General features: G+C 33.3%; 2 protein-coding genes and 1 long non-coding RNA gene across 3 annotated transcripts; all 3 read right to left on the reverse strand.

Annotated features, from left to right (window-relative positions):
- Positions 1-24: 24 nt before the first annotated feature.
- On the reverse strand, positions 25-5,546 carry LOC131622191 (uncharacterized). Its single transcript, XM_058893215.1, has 8 exons — positions 5,045-5,546; positions 4,870-4,956; positions 4,338-4,782; positions 3,274-4,247; positions 1,968-3,188; positions 1,662-1,880; positions 696-1,553; positions 25-602 (listed from the first exon to the last, which is right to left on the reverse strand). The coding sequence occupies exons 1-8, from the start codon at positions 5,544-5,546 to the stop codon at positions 25-27; spliced, it is 4,884 nt and encodes a 1,627-aa protein (XP_058749198.1).
- Positions 5,547-6,582: 1,036 nt separating this feature from the next.
- LOC131622168 (uncharacterized) lies at positions 6,583-7,044 on the reverse strand. The gene is made up of 3 exons (XR_009289776.1): positions 7,004-7,044; positions 6,862-6,918; positions 6,583-6,776 (listed from the first exon to the last, which is right to left on the reverse strand). It is a non-coding gene; the product is annotated as an uncharacterized LOC131622168 (long non-coding RNA).
- LOC131622193 (uncharacterized) lies at positions 7,043-8,374 on the reverse strand. The gene is made up of 7 exons (XM_058893216.1): positions 8,316-8,374; positions 8,089-8,216; positions 7,932-8,004; positions 7,698-7,845; positions 7,456-7,613; positions 7,246-7,366; positions 7,043-7,174 (listed from the first exon to the last, which is right to left on the reverse strand). The coding sequence occupies exons 1-7, from the start codon at positions 8,372-8,374 to the stop codon at positions 7,043-7,045; spliced, it is 819 nt and encodes a 272-aa protein (XP_058749199.1).
- Positions 8,375-16,788: the final 8,414 nt, after the last annotated feature.

Here is a 16,788-nt window from a genome sequence, read left to right on the forward strand (position 1 = left end):
TGAATGGAACATTTAATTGTCCAATTATAAATTTTCAAAGACTTCTTTGAAAACGACATTCGTCGTCACCGACAATGGTTGTTTGTCTTTGTCGTGAATTAAGATCTTTAGACCCTTTTTGCTCTTTACTCTTGAGACTGCCACATAAAATTGACCATGACTGAACACGCTTCTTGGCAAATATATACCGACGAAATCTAAAGATTGACCTTGAGATTTTTTAATTGTCATAGCGTAGCATACCATTATAGGAAACTGTCTTCTGGTCATTCGGAAGGGCCATGGTGATTGAGTCGGAGTTATATCCATTCGTGCAATGTATACAATACCACCAATGTTCTTTCCAGAAATAATTTTTGCTTCTATAACATGATCGACCAGTTTGGTAACAATGAGACGTGTTCCATTGCAAAGCCCTTCTGCTTGGTCAATATTCCTGAGCAGCATTATTGGTGTACCGATCTTCAATTTGATTTTATGATTGGGGACACCGGAAGTTTGCAAGGCATTCAAAAATTCTGGAGTTAAAACATCAAAAGATTCATTGCCGTCACCGTTTGTTGTATCAACTGAATCCGAGCTTAAATACTCTTTCTCTTGACCTGCGGGTTGACAATGTTATTTGTTGTCGTAAATAACATTGGGCATGAAAAAATAAAATACACAACGAAATATTATAAAAAAATGTTGATTACCGGGAACAAATTCTAAAATATACTGATTGATTTGATCAACAGTCTCTATGGTTCCAGCTAATATTGCCCTTGACTGTAGAAAATCCACGTTATTGTAGTTAACGGCAAAATTTGGATAGGTGTTTTCAAATATTGCCTTGAGGGGATCATCAAAATCAGAGATCAACAGATCTTTAGGAACGTCGATCTCTGCGTAACCATCATTTGGTTCTGATATCTTCCCATCTCCAACAGTTAAAATCCAATCTGAGAAATGTCTTAACTCTGCAGAACTGGTGGATTTTGCCGACTGCTGTAGTCGCATATTCTTTGTGAGTTTCAAAACCTTGCAGTGATCCCATATGTATGATGAATTTATTGTAGCAAGAACTATATCCGAGCGGCTGCCTCTTGGAATAACTGGAAGAATTTGCCTGAAATCACCGCCAAAGACTATTACCTTACCTCCAAATATTTTATTTGATGCTTTGGATCCACCCATGATATCCTTCATAGTTTTATCCAATGCCTCAAAACAAAATTTGTGACACATTGGAGCCTCGTCCCAGATTATCAACTTTGATAGTTTTAGTAGATCACCTCTATCGCTCCCTTTGTTTATGTCGCATGTGGAAGATTCAAGCGTGGGAATCGGAATTTTGAATTTAGAATGCGCCGTCCGGCCACCTGGAAGTAATAGTGAGGCAATTCCAGAAGAAGCAACTGTCAGACATATTTGTTTCTTTGATCTTATATAAGAAGCTAGTGTTCTCCACATATAGGTTTTGCCTGTACCGCCGTAACCATAAAGAAAGAACACGCCTCCATTCTGGTTATTCACGGCCATCATGATTTGCTTAAATACATCCCTTTGTTCATCTGTTGGTAATTAGAAGATTATTCTTAAACAATCATAATATACTATGCTATGCTATTGTTAATTTGGTTTTACATTTATAACAAATTTCAAATGGACAGTGAAGAAACCTGTGAGATTCTGATACAGCATGTTAAATTCTTGAAGTTGTTCATCGGGATTGTAGTTCCGCTCTTTGTAAATAAGCTTGTTGCCAAATTCTTCGGGGACATATCCTTGTGGTTTTGGCATCCCAGGAAAGTCGCTCAGGCTCTTACGGTTACGTTGTAGTAGCTTTTCTATCTCAATCAATGTCAGATTGTATATTTCTTGTTCTGATAACCTCAAACCTATTTAACAGAAGTTTGCAATAGAATTATTTAAAAAATGAAGTTAATGAAGTTGATATCTAATTCTTTTTTTCAATAACATGTTACCTCTGTTGTTGGCAATAGTCTGTTGAGAGTAAAGAATTCCATCAGATAGAAGATGCCTTGTTTTGCTCCATACATGCCTTGGTCTGTTAATGCTACTTGACAGCAACATGTGGACAAAAAGCAATCTTAAATAGTGGCCAGAACCCCACTGAAATGCCTCTGAAATAGCAGCTATAAATTCACGATCATCCCCAATAAAGCCCATTGCAAAACATGCATCACGGAAAGTATCGTACTTGACGTTGTTAACTATTTTCAGTTCTGAATAATTTTGAGGGCCCTTCACATGTGTAAGCATCATTCTGAGAAAGTACAATTCTCCTGTAGTTGGAGGAACCCAAATTAACCTGCCAATTGTGTAACCCTTCTGCCTGGGTTTCCACTCTCTTTTCTTTTTGACATATACAAACTTTGAAACAAAATTGCTATAAGTTAACTGTTGAGCTTCGGTGTATTTCTGATTAGCTTCAAACCATGCCGTAAACATCGATTCAGTTACACTTGGTTTCTCAAGGACATTGGAAACATTGCTGATGTCAGTATAGTAGACTGAATGTTGACCTTCGCAATGGAAGTGTAATCTTTCCACAGCTGGTTTCCTTCCATGAATGGGGAAACCATAAATCCTCCAGGATGCTTCGCTTGGAGAAACATACCTACAGTCAATATACTGCTTGATTTCATCAATATCTTGACGCTCAATAGGACATCCATTTTCATTCATAACAATTGCAGCTGTTATTCGATCATAGCCTTTGTTGATGTATTTAAACAAATATTTTATGGATGTGCTTTGATTGCACCATTCCATATTAATATGAGTTCTGAACTTCAACAACAATTTTGCATTGTAAGGAACAACAAATCTATTGTCAACCTCTATACCATTCCTAATGACAGTGTGACCGCTGTCCCTTCTTCTGTAAACCGGATAACCATCTTGATCGACAACTGTCTCAGCCCGAAAGTCTTTAGGAAAGTATTTGGAACATTTACCATCCTTCATACATTGCGAAGACCGGTTTGCGTTTCCGCAAGGTCCGTGTATCATGTGACTTTTTACCAAATTATATAAGTCTCCGTCGGTGTCCTTGTTCGGAATTTCGGCAGATATAATACGGTCAATATCAGCAGGTGTTGGATATTTGCTGGATGGATGTAGAAATATCAAAATATGAGCGTGGGGAAGGCCTCTCTTCTGAAACTCAATTGTGTACATATCTACAACAGAAAAAAAAAAGTATGAATAATGATGGTTAAGAATCAAATTAATGTATGATCAGTTTTGAAATGAATCAATACTTACACGCAAGAACTTTCCCCATACAACTTTTTTTAGTCAAATCTGACAGTAACTCATCGAATTTCATCTTAAATATTCTCGTTATGAGGTCCGGCCGATCTGCTGGTGTCAAATTATTAGAAGCAAGTACACGTTTCAATTCCGGCCAGTTTGGATTACACGTAAACGTTATGAATAGATCGGGAAATCCAACATAACTACATATTGCCATTCCATCAAAGTAAAGTTGATCCATGTATCTGCGACTACCAACATAGGACGATGGAAGGACAACTCTTTTCCCTGTGTTTGCACCATCGGTATGTCCATTGGTTCTGATATCTGCTAGATAGTTATACTTTCCAACTCTAAGTTTAGATTGATTTTTTCTTAACCATCGAAGTCTCTCAGATTCCATCATTGTATAACCATCAACCAAAAACTGTTGAAATAACCTTCTTGATCTGATAACTGTTTGGGCCTCATTCTTTCTGGCTTGAATACGAAATGGAAACCACTCTCTAATTGTGAGCCTATTTCTTTTAGTTGCTTGCTCCCACGGAACATCCTCATTGTCGGCTACTCCAGTTATTGATTCTGAGTTACGTCTATTGTTGGAATCTTGATTACGGTGTCTAATGTTCGGCCTGTAACCATCTTCGCCATAAGGGAAAAGCAATGGATATTGAAATCCCAAATATGATGTATGATATTCATCTATTCTTTGAAGTTGTCCACTCTGTTTGTGCATTATTATGTCCCTTTTCTCAGCAGTGTCAACATCACCAACAATTAGAGCAGCAACTTCAGAAACAGTTGGTTGATTATAAATTCTCCCATCGGTGCGTCGCTCGGAAATAAGACGGAGCTTTAGGTCAGAAACATTGCCTTCGGAAAGTATATCCCTTGCCATCTTAAAACTCTGGGCATGAACATTGTGTTGATATAACATAGAAGAGAGTTTTTTCACTATGTCAAGATCTATTCCGTCTTTTGTCCTGCAAAGAATGAAAACTCAAAAATGGTATATGGTCCATATCGCATAAAAAAGAGCATATTATTATACACGAAGTAATAAATAAACATACTTGAATCCGTTTACTCTATGTTGTATTTCATGTTCAGTATCATATATATAGAGTTGTGCAAATCGGGGATTTTGTCCTGGCAATGGTAACATGCTACCTATACGATGACATGATTGTCCTTGAATTCGGTAATTCGGAGGACCTCTACCATTATTAAAACGGTTGTCCATTTTAGCACCCGGAGACGTAAATGCAAACATCATGTTGAAAAGACGTATTTGTTGTTGAAATAGTTTTGATTCAGGGTTTGTTTGGTCAAACAGCAGTTTCTGTAACACCGGTGGAGGTTCTCTCAATAAAGGAATTTGAACTTTACCATCACCGCAACACATTGTGAACTTAGGACTTAATGTTTGCCGACACTTGGTCTTCCTTTCTAAATACCACATGTTTGCACCACATTTTGGACATTCAAACACTGGATCACCTATGTCGTAAAAATCTCCTAAATGAATGCACAACTAAGTTAACAGATGAGAGGATGTTTAACAATATAAATTTACTGACAATTATTACATTATTGTTACAAAACCTGATGGTAGTGCATTGACCATTACAGCTTGATTGTCCATATCTTCTTCATCTTCGTCCATAACCATGCTGTCATCTGAACTCCAACCTATGGAAATTGATACATGCAAATTAATTAGAAATTTGTTAAGTGTTTAAATTAATTGAGAATGTACATTACCATAAATAAACCATACTCTCTGACGAATCATCATGCATATTATCCTCTTCGTTGTCATCTTCAAAAAGTTCATTGATTTCAGTAGTATGTAATGGAGAGTTTTTTGAAGATGTAGAACCACATTCACCAACAACGTTATCAAATTTATTCTTTAAATTCGTCCCTCTCATATTGATGTTTCTGCATGTAACAACTCTTGGACGTTTTTTATTCAACGAATTTGCAAGATTACTGATCACTGAGGAAGCATGAGTTTTCTGCAAATTTGTTATAACCGAATTGCTGGAACTTGGAATATTCTGAGAGATGGTAGAAAATGGAATTCTTGCATGAGCATTATCATGACTACTAATTGGGGTAGTCTTGCCTACATTCTCCTTCTGCAGACCATTCAATTTCTTTGCTCTCTTGGATTGAAGTTGACGTTTACGATGAAGTCTTGCTTCTGCTGATCTTTTTTTGCTTAACACACTGCTAAACCATTTATCTTCAAGAGCCTTTTGATTCAGATCATCCATATTTCTGGTTTTTTGGTTTGATTATACAGATTTTCGGACAAATATATGGTGGGAACATAAGGCCATAATATATGTATGTTTAAGTTATGTGGATATGTAATAATTACAGTAGGAGTTGATATTAGCAATGATGACTTTGTTTGGTCATTTACTTTCATCTGCACGCTTAGCATAGTCATAAATTAATCTCTCTCATACACAATTTAGTTTTGAAATTGTAATGATTATCATTCTTGGCATTACACGTTAAGTGTCATTAAACATCCAAGGCATGATAGAAAAGCAATGATAATTGTTTATGTGTGAAACAAACTTAAATTGTGTAGTTTCCAAAGCATGTCATAACTGAAATGAGTGAGTAAGTGGCTTGAGTAAAAAAATGGAGTTCTAGAAAATATTTCATGAATAAATAAAAACTATTATAAGTTCAGTTTCAAAAATAATGGAATAGCAAAAGTTATATTGGTTGATGTGCACAGCTGTTTTTGAAAATATTAATAGGATCATGATTTAGTAATTCATACAATATTTAAAAAGAACCCTAAATATGCATGATCAAAACATGGTTCAAATTAAACTTGTAAAATTTAGTTATTATGATTTTGTAAATAAAATATATAGATTCTCACCTGCAGCATATATTAGAATCATATTATGTAAACTAATATGATTAAGTAAAAGTAGAATTGGATTGGGCATAAATGTAAAAATATCTAACATCTATCTTGTATAATAGTGATAAAGAAAATAAGATATAATTTTGAATCAATACAACCCACAATTATGTCATAACACTAAATTCAGAATAAGACATTGATTAAAATTGAACAAAATAATTCCATGGCAATCTCAAATTGAAATTAAATAAAATTCTGTTGAATACAAATACTACATGTTGTTCAAGAGCGAAAGCTTTGTTGGTAGAAAATGCAGTACCACAAAGAAAATAAAACAATACATCCCATAAATTTAACAACCAAAAAACATTAACCATAGGATTATATGTTCCAACAGATTTGTGATAGCATGCATAAAATACAAAAGTTGATGAAGTCTTCAAGCATTTGGTTCAATCTTCACTTTTTTGGGTGGCTTGGTTCCTGAATATTGTGTAAGTCCTAAAAGCTGACAATCCGATTCTTCAGCATTAACACCATGAGAAACACTCTTTGATGGGGTATTGGCCAAACTCTTGTCAGGATCATTTTCTCCAAATGCAGATAAGGACTCCTTCGAATGTAGTAAACAGATTTATTAAAATATGTAAGAAAATACATGTTTTGCATGAAAACATTGCAATTAACAAATAACATACCATGGAAGTATCAACATGATCAGCAACAGCATTTTGAATGGGAGGAAGACTATGAGCCTGTATTAGACAATAGGATATTATTAATATAGTTGGATTTCAGTTAATTTAAGATATTCAAGCGGATTACTATAAACTGAAAAACCTCATCAGCAATATAATCCTTTTCAATTTGACTGACAAATTATTCATCATAAGAAAACTTCCAAACAGATGCTTGCCCAAAGGTTGGCTGTACTTTAGCTCTCAAAGCCATTTTCTTCTCCAACAACATGTCAAGCTCGTCAGGATAAACCATGGGATCATCTTCACCATTCTAAAGTTGAAAAAGAATGTTAGAAACCATATATTATACTATTTTACAAAGAAACTAGATTATTAACATACCTCTAACATTGATTTATGCATGCTATCAGCAGATTGTCCTATAATCTGCTCACAGTCGGCATCCCAAAATACAAACCGGAACTTTGATTCACCGTCATAAACATATATATCAACTTTGTACCTATTACATAATTACATACAGGTATAATTGAGTGATCTTATACAAAAAGGATTAAAAGGTCATAAATAGAAATATTTACAACAAACAACCTTGGTATGGGTTTGTGAACATTTTCGCCGCACACACACTGGTATGGATTGTTCAAATCAGTAGCCTTCACAGAGCACTTTGTGCATCCATAGTAAAACCAACCATGCTTGGATACATAAAATTTCGTGGTAGTTCCAACAGTAACACATAACATGTCCTGAAAATAAAAATAAAAGCATTACAAATACATATAGATACTTGTTAACAACTTGAAAACCATTTACGAATTTATGACTCATACTTGTTTGATTTTGCAGAATTGGCTCAAAGGAATGCACTTTGCCTTATGAACAAATTTTTCAAGTGTTGTAAACTGAGATCCACCAGACCAAAGAGACATGGATTTGGCAGATTGCGAAGGCTTTTGGGATTGCTCATTTGCAGGCAACCTGGGAATGTTATCATAAATCCATGATATAATTTGGAATCAAAATGAAAAAACCAATTGAAATAAAAGACTGCCTAATGTTAATACTTTGACAAAAACTCAGAAATCTCCTGGATGTCTTCGTTGATTAGCAGCTTTGAACCACTCCATGCATTGGATACTGATTGAAGAAAAAAAAAAGTTTACAACATTGTTGAAAAAATGTGATAAGGCAACAGCAGAAAAAAATAAAATAAAAGCAAACCCTGAGAATCCTTGATCATTGCATGGGTTAGTATGATGACAATAGCACCGGTGTTAGTTGGGTCATTATAATATTCCAAAAACTTAATACCATAGCTCTCCCATAAGGTGCAGTTAATGATGTCACCGCTGAGATGTTAAACCAAAAATTGGGTTAAGAAAAATCTACTTTGAATCATAATAATCGAACAATAAATACTGAAAGAGGATTAAGGGTAACAAATGTACCTCAAATCTTTGAGACTGAGGGCCACAAATGTCTTTTTTCCTGGAGTGTTTGATTGCATATTGTTTATCTCATGTACAACGCCTATAATATCTGCAAAAGAGATCAAATATGGCAAATGTTATAAATAAATGGATCCTTATAAGAAGAAAAGGGTGCTTAATGTTTTTTTCTACCTTCAAGTCTGTTAAGATGACATTTGCCTGCATTGACATCGCAAAACTCTTTGAAATAATACTTCAGAGGAGGAATATTTTGTACATCCATGTGTTTCATGGTCGTACCACCAAGGAACACGAATTTCTTTGAATGGTCACACAGCTTCCACTGAAAATCGTTATCAAATACAGTCCCGTTGTTGATTATGCAAGTCATATTCTCTTGAATTCTTGGTTTCCACTTATCTGTATGATCAGCCCGAATCAAAACTTGAATTCGATCACCCTAACAACATATGTATTGTAAAATATGGTTAATCGCAGTCATTGCATTGCTAATAATGAAAAATGGAACATTAAACGAAAATGAAATACTTATACCGCAGCATCCATGATAACCATCTCCAGATGTTCAGCACCCTTACTGTTAACAACGCTCCATATATCAATAATTCGAACAGCCAATCTCCATGTTTCCTTCTTGTCGCTGATGTCTTTTATGCAGTCAAATTTACGACTCATATTCTGCAGAAATGGAAGAAAAAAAAGACAGATTAAAACAATAGTCGTTTAGAAAAACAACTAACACTGTGGCATGGAAGAAGCTGAATCGCAAAATATATGTGAAAAAGAAAAACCTAATATTGATGGGCGAAAACAGAAGAGGAAGATAAGCCAAATGTAGGGTTTGGGGCTTGAGATCAATAGCCATAATATATATAGAAGGATGATAGAAGAAGTGAAATTTTCTTGAGCAACCAAAGAGAAAAAGCGTGCAAATGGTTTTGCTCTATTCCATGCAGCTATGCACAACTATCTACGAAAGCATGACAGAAATATTAATTATGGAAAAGGAATTGGACAATTGAAAAGTAATGCAATGATTATGGGATACATATTTCTAATTAAATTAATTAAGGTTTATGCAATTACCGTTGTGTCCCCGATTATCACCCTCAAATTGAAAGATTAGAGGGTTATTGAAAGGATTTCATATGTATTGTACTTTATTATATTAAAAGTAGATTAAGTGGCTACATATATATCACTAAACGTCGTGTATTTTGTTATATTTTGTACCCACTTGTAACTTCCTCCCCGGTTCGTTTGGATTGGGTAACTTTATGGAGGAAAAGTTATGAAAATTTTAGTGTATTCTAGAGGTGATTTTTGGTTAAATAAATTAAAAAACATTAATAATTAAGATGACGGTAGTAGTAGTATAGTAGAGAGATAGAGCGAGCGTCATCGCTCTACAAATGCTTACCTTCCACATCAAAAACTTATCTTCCCTATCAAATTGGATCCTCTCCAACTTTTTTTTATGCCTTCTCTTATGTGCGATTATGAACGGTTAGATTAATTTAATAGTTGACAACAAAGAGAAAAAAATCATTTTAAAAAGAAGAGAAATGTATTTCAGTTTTAATTTTTTTTAATCTACTATATAACTTAAAGTGAGAAAACAAAAGATAAGACCAAAGATTTCCATATAATTTGCTGCCAAAAGTACGTTGTTTTTGTTATTTTAATATTTTTTATCAAATAATTATATATATATATATATATATATATATATTCAATTAATTTTTAATGAAAAATGAAAAATAATTATTATTTATTATAAACATCATAGAAAACTTAAGTAAGTAAAAAATATTTAAATTTAATATTTTATAATATTGTTGTTCTGGACCGGGCTTGTGGTTTACCTACTATAGAACAGGGCCCAATCTAACGCTTGTTCAAGGCCAAACAAAGTGGCACAAGTTTACCATGACCGTTGAGAAGTTCTTCACCCACATGATCCTCTAAAGACACGTAGCCAGCTACCTCCAGAAGAACTGGTCTCCCTGCATCCGTCGATCATGGGGTAGTTGAACTAGGACGAAGATCACACACTGATCTTTCTCTACCAACATAGGATCCTGACAGTCTTCTGTTTTGGGTCTGAGAATTCAGTCTACAGTGGAAGATCTTGGCCAGCGATGGGGCACCATATATATATATATATATATATATATATATATATATATATATATATATATATATATCCCTTTCATAAGAGGATCATGTATTCCATTCATTCTAACTCGGTACTTGCTCTTTCTTTAGTCTAAACCTTACTTTGACATCAGAGTATCTTGCAAAGTACCTTTTCCATCAACCGCGGAAGCTTAAAGGTAGTTGGTCACTGAAGATCATTCTGATCCCGATAAGATCAGTGGCATCATCTATGGGAATATTTTGCTCCGCTGTCTCTCTCTGAAACAAGACCAAAGAAAACTCAATCTCGAAACCCCACTAAACACCATGGCCAGCCACCACGATGCTGACGTCCATCCCGTCGTCACTATCGGCGACAACCTCAACAACAACGGGAGAGTTGGTGTCACGACGCAAAAAAAGTACCGCGAGCGTTATGAACGCTCAAAATACAACAGAGTCGCCACCGATCTTTATTTATTCTAAAAGGAAAGGGAAAATATCGAATAAAACCCACGGGAGAAAGAAATGGATAAGATGGTCTTCGCAACCAAATAAGAGTTCGGGAGTCGGTTATGCAAGGGGAAGGTATTAGCACCCCTCACATTCATCATACTCGATGTGACCCATTTTGTTAGCTTTGCAAATGAGTTTTAGCGTGTTTGTTGTGTTCTTCTAATTATCACGAGAAAAGAGAAAAGAAAAGGGTTTTTATTTTTTATTATTGTGTTCGCCAAGACATCACATCTTGTGCCTACGTATTCCCTCGTGCAATGAGAAAGTTAGAGCATTCGTAGTTTGAGATAAAAGTTACGAGTTTATTGGTTGATTTTGTGGGGTATGAGTGTCAAATATTTGAGTCCTGATAACCCATATATTTAACACTTAAGGAGAGATTAGAACTGAACTTCCATCTTTCCCATTTAACTCCTTTTTTAAAAAAATAAGGTGAGTTTTAAGTTGATTTTATAGAGCATGAGTGTCGAATACTTGAGTCCTAACAACCCATACATTCAACACGTAGAGAGAGATTAGAATTGAACTGTCATCTTTCCCATCTAACTTTTTTGTTTGAAAAGAAATGAGACGAGTTTAGTTTTGACGCGTTGTAAACAGATGAGCATCAAATATTCGTGAGAGAGGTAGGAACTGAACTTACCGCTTTCTCATTTTGTCGTTTATTGAGTCAAACAATCCTCAGTTTATTTAAAATTATTTTAATCGGATTGTAACTATTTGAATAGTTAGGTTAAAAAGACTCGTATTAAATTAGTTAAATAAGAGATATGAACTGAACTTCTCGATCCTCTGTTTGATTAAGGAAATAATACTTTTGAAAACAAAATCGACGTTGGATCAAGAAAAAAGTTATAAAACAAATTTTAGTTGAAAACTGAACAGGTCGATGGCGATGCACAAGCGATTGACTTACAAAAGAGTGGGGTAGGACTTGGTATATGGACCAAGTATGCTTTGGGGTAGTTGAATGTGATGCACAAGGCGATCTACTTATATAGATTTAGTTTTGGGCTTGGTATATGGACCAAGAATGCAGGAGGTGATTGATTTTAGACAATTTCTTTATCCATCCCCATGGGGTGAAAACCCCTGCTGGAAACCCCAAAATATCCTTTGAGAGATGCATCTCCGAAAAATTGGAATTTTGGTTAATTCGGAGATGCATCTCCGAAAACACCCAAAAAATTGGATTTTTGGTTAGTTCGGATATGCATATCCGAAAAAACCCTCGTAAAATGGTCAGAGGTTTTTTCAGATATGCATATCTGAAAAAATCCCGAAAAATTAAAAAATTTGGGATATTGATTAATTCAGATATCATAAAATTGATATAATTTTTAAGTTTTGAATAATAATAATGATAATAATACGGTTGATATTTTTATTCTAATTTCAATTATAAATTAAAAAATAAAATTCATAAAAAATTTAATTATCTTTTGATAAATTTCATATTAATAATTATTAAAATTATAACTAATACACAACAATTATGATTATATAAAAAATAAATACATTAATAATTATTCAACAAAAATTTAAAATAAAAGAGATCAAGTAAGAATAAAATTGTTTACTACTTTATTCATATTTTAATACAAATTTCGAATTACATATTTTTTCAAAATATAAAATAAAAATCACAAATATAAAAATTATTTTAATAATTAATTATGATAAAAAATTATTTTTCATTTAGTTTAAAAAAATTACAAGAAGATTTTGTCTTAATTTTGTTTAGTGAATAAATCATATATTTAATTTTATATAATTCAAAATTTACTTATGAAATATAATAAGAATGTTTTTCATTTATATAAGTTAGTAAAATAATTTTTAACTTTAAATTTTTTTTGAAAATTTTGTTTATAAAATTATTTTTTTTAACTAGAAAATTGTTTTTAAAAATTAGTTTATGAAATTATTTATTTATAAATCATAAAAAAATAAAAATAAATAGTAAATAAATATCTTTATTATTATTATTATTATTATTACTATTATTATTAATTTTATATATAAAAATAAGGTGTTGATTTAAATATTTATTTGGCTAATATTATTATTATATATTGATTATAATGATATATATTTAATAATATATTTAATTAATACAATTAATTACACTATTAAATATATTGATTCACCTTGATTTTAATTTTTTAATAATTATTCAATTTTTTGGGATATGCATATCCGAAAAATTTCAAGACAAAAAATTGGATTATTTCGGAGGTACGGAGGTGGTTAAAGAAATTGTCTTGATTTTATTAGCATGCAAGTGACAAGATATAAACAAACAAGAAACTAAAGGAAGACAATAAAACTTACAATGAGTTCGGGTACGATAATTTTTTTAAATTGCGGGTATAAAGACGAGTACTGTAGTATCCTGTCCAAACTCTATTCATTGTGTCATACCCCAAAATTTGCCCACCACATTTTCATACTCAAGCTCATTTGAATATCAAAGTCTTAATGCTTGACTGAATATACACTATCCTAAACAACAGCCCTCCAACTAGGGTTTTGCCTTTCTCAAAGGAAAGTCAGGTTCTGATACCTCCAATAGACTCCATGGCCTCTCATATGATTCAACGTATCCTCATGCCAAGTTTCAAGCCTTGATTCAAAAGATTGCTCACTCAATGGCCCAAACGATCAATAATCGACTGGATGACCTAAAAGTCAAACTATGGTCAAATCACAGTAAAAAATTCTGATTTTTGGTCAACATCAACATCTTAATGTTAGATTCATCATTTGATTAAGGATTGATCATGATCCATCAAGAAAAGCTCCAAAATCAGCAAAAACCTAAGTTTCTAAATTTTGTCTCTCACAAGACAAGTCCAAGAATGCTTCATTTGAGAGATATGACTCAAAACATTATAGGTCCTTTTGAAAGTCAACCGAAAGTCATCTTTTTCAAAAGAGCATACAAGGAGCATGGAAACTTATTTTGACATGGGACCAAATACATTAGTTAGAGGACTCCTCAAGGTTTCTAAAAAGTCCAAGAACTTGAAAAATTGTTGAGATATGAGGAAATGGCAAGGTGCACAAGTTCACCTATTTTCAAGGGCATGCATGAAGAGAAAAAGCCCAAAACTCCAAATATTTCCAAATGGCCTTACATTCTTTTTATCCTATCATTATCCTAAGCCCATGCACGCCCCAAAACAAGAGTCTTTTTATTTTTATTGTTTTATTAATTATTTTATGGTTTTTAATCATTTTAAATCATAAATTAATTATATAAAATAGTAAAATTAATAAGAGATCTTATTTGCTTTAATTTTAAGTCAAGAAATCAATCAAATATATTCCTCCAATCAGCCAAATTCGTTCACATGGCTTGAGGTGCAAGAAAGATCAAATTTTGGAAGTTTTGATTTAAAAGATACAATCAAATATTTTGTGATCAATACAAGATATTTTGGTGTGCTTTTTTTTTAAGCAACCTCACATCTATATATACTTCACCATCAGACTTCATTCACAAGTTTGGCAAACCCTACAGCTGCCTAAAGAACAAGCCCTAATTCTTAGGTTTTTGTCCAAAAATTGCAAAACACGTTTTTCACCCCCAAAGCCAATTCAAGCTCTCTCATCCATCCAAACATCATCTACAGGTATATTGTGGTAAGATTGGATGAAAATCCATGGTTGAATCACCCTAAATCGTGACTTATACATGCATACATACATGGTTTATTTCATATTCTTATATCTTTGTGTGTGTTGTTTCAATCGGTTCTAATGCTTGCACTGAGTTTGTATGATACCTAAGAACAGGTTTCGATCTTCGTTCATGAGATTTAAGGCTTAGAACGAAAACCACCATTACTAGGGCATCAAAGGAGGTTACATTCGTTTCCCTAATTACAGACCGTTTCAGACCCTAAGAGCACCACCAAGCAACTCGTGTTACTCTTATTAACTGATCTGGGTTGTTTTTAGTGTTGTTTGATTCAGGTTTTGCAGGTTTCGAATGACAGCCATGGTTGGTTTCGGATTCTCGGAAAATCCGCAGGAAATTCCATGGGAATTTCCGCAGGTAATTCCACAAGGAGAAAGGTTGAGGATGATGATGTGGAGCGCAGACTCCTTGACTTGCACGCGTGGCTCTTTTGTGTGTTTCCATTCGCCAGTCAACACATGTGGCTTCTCTCTCTCTCTCCTTCCCATTGGTTTGCGTGTGGGCCCGCCTCTAATTTTGTTGACTTTTTTTCATTTAAACATTGATTTTTATATTTACTATTCTTTGTGCATTATAATATCAAATGGCAAACTCAGCACAGTTGGCAAGGGAGGAAGTGCTGCATCCGTGATGACCTAGTTTCAAGCCAGTCATCAGACAATATTTTTGTCTAACAAATTCTTTTCAGATCCCATACAGTAGTCTCACACGCGCATACCATACGCCCTCAGCCACCAGCTATTGGATCCAACACGAGACAGATCAAAGGGCCCAGACACGCAGCTCCACCATGCATCCTCCTTAAGTAACCACACCAGATTCAAAGCTAAGTTTTTTATTAATTATTTTTTTTTCTTTTTTAATTTTCATTTAAAATTGTTCTCTTTTCTTAAATTCTTTAATTTATCCTTTTCTAAAAAATTTGTTTTTTATTAATTAAATAAAGTTATCTTTTGGTAATTATTTAATCGAAGACTCGATTTTTCCATAATTTTATCAATAAATGTTTTTTTGACAATAAAAATTATTTTATTTGCCTTATACAGTCTGCCTGGCCTTTATTTTGTTCTATTAATCTGGTTAACCTTTGCCCCATTCGGGGTTTTTCTTTTGCCTCGCCATTTTTATTTGTTTGCCTAAATTATTACTCCCTCCGTCCCAAAATAAGTGTCACATTTACTTTTTAGGTTCATTGAATATTTAATGTATCTAGTCTGTATAGAGACCAGATACATTAAATATTCAATGAATCTAAAAAGTAAATGTGACACTTATTTTGGGACAGAGGGAGTACTATTTTAATTTTTGATCTCCCATGTTATAATTATTGAGCTCTTTAATGCACTAACATGCCTCTTATTTGTGCCCAATTTTCAGGATTAACTAAAAACCTTCAGCCACGCGCCACATTCGATCAGAAGCTAAGTTCCCTTAATTTTTCTTATTATTATTACATAAATCTTTTCTTTATTTCTTTTGCTTAGTTTTTTACTAATTCTTTTGAATTTCAACCTCCTTCTTTTTATATATATATATAAAAAAATAATTTTAATTAAATTAAGTTGATAATTTTAAATTAATTAGGGTTAGGTTTATGGTTAGTTTTTATTATTAAATTAATTAGGTTAAATAATTAGTTAAGGTTTTTAAGCTAGTAATTATTTTAGGGTAATAATTTAATTTTTGGCTAATTAATTATTTTAATATTTGTAAACCCTGATTTTATTTTGGTCAACTATTTTTCATCATGATTACTAATCACTGTTCTCCTTTATTTATTTTCCTCTTAATTTTCAGAGCCGATCAAGGGTTCGAGGTAGATCAAGGCTCAAGATAATTAAACTAATTATTCATCCCTCTTATTTTCTTTTATTTCCCTTTCCCCGGAGGTGTTTATTGTAATAGCGTAGGACTTTATATTTTTCTGCCTTTAATTTCTGCAATTTTAAACTGCGTGGTTAGAAACCCTAGGGAGTGATAAACCATGAATTGAACATAGAATCACTAATTGTACAAGATAAATGTAATCGAAGTTAACCACGTGATTGTGCACCCACACACCTTTAGGGTAATCCCTCTAGTTTCCTTGTTGCCTTATTACTGTTGCCT

Source organism: Vicia villosa, unplaced genomic scaffold, assembly GCF_029867415.1.
Source record: "Vicia villosa cultivar HV-30 ecotype Madison, WI unplaced genomic scaffold, Vvil1.0 ctg.000025F_1_1, whole genome shotgun sequence".
NCBI classification, from domain to species: Eukaryota; Viridiplantae; Streptophyta; class Magnoliopsida; order Fabales; family Fabaceae; genus Vicia; species Vicia villosa.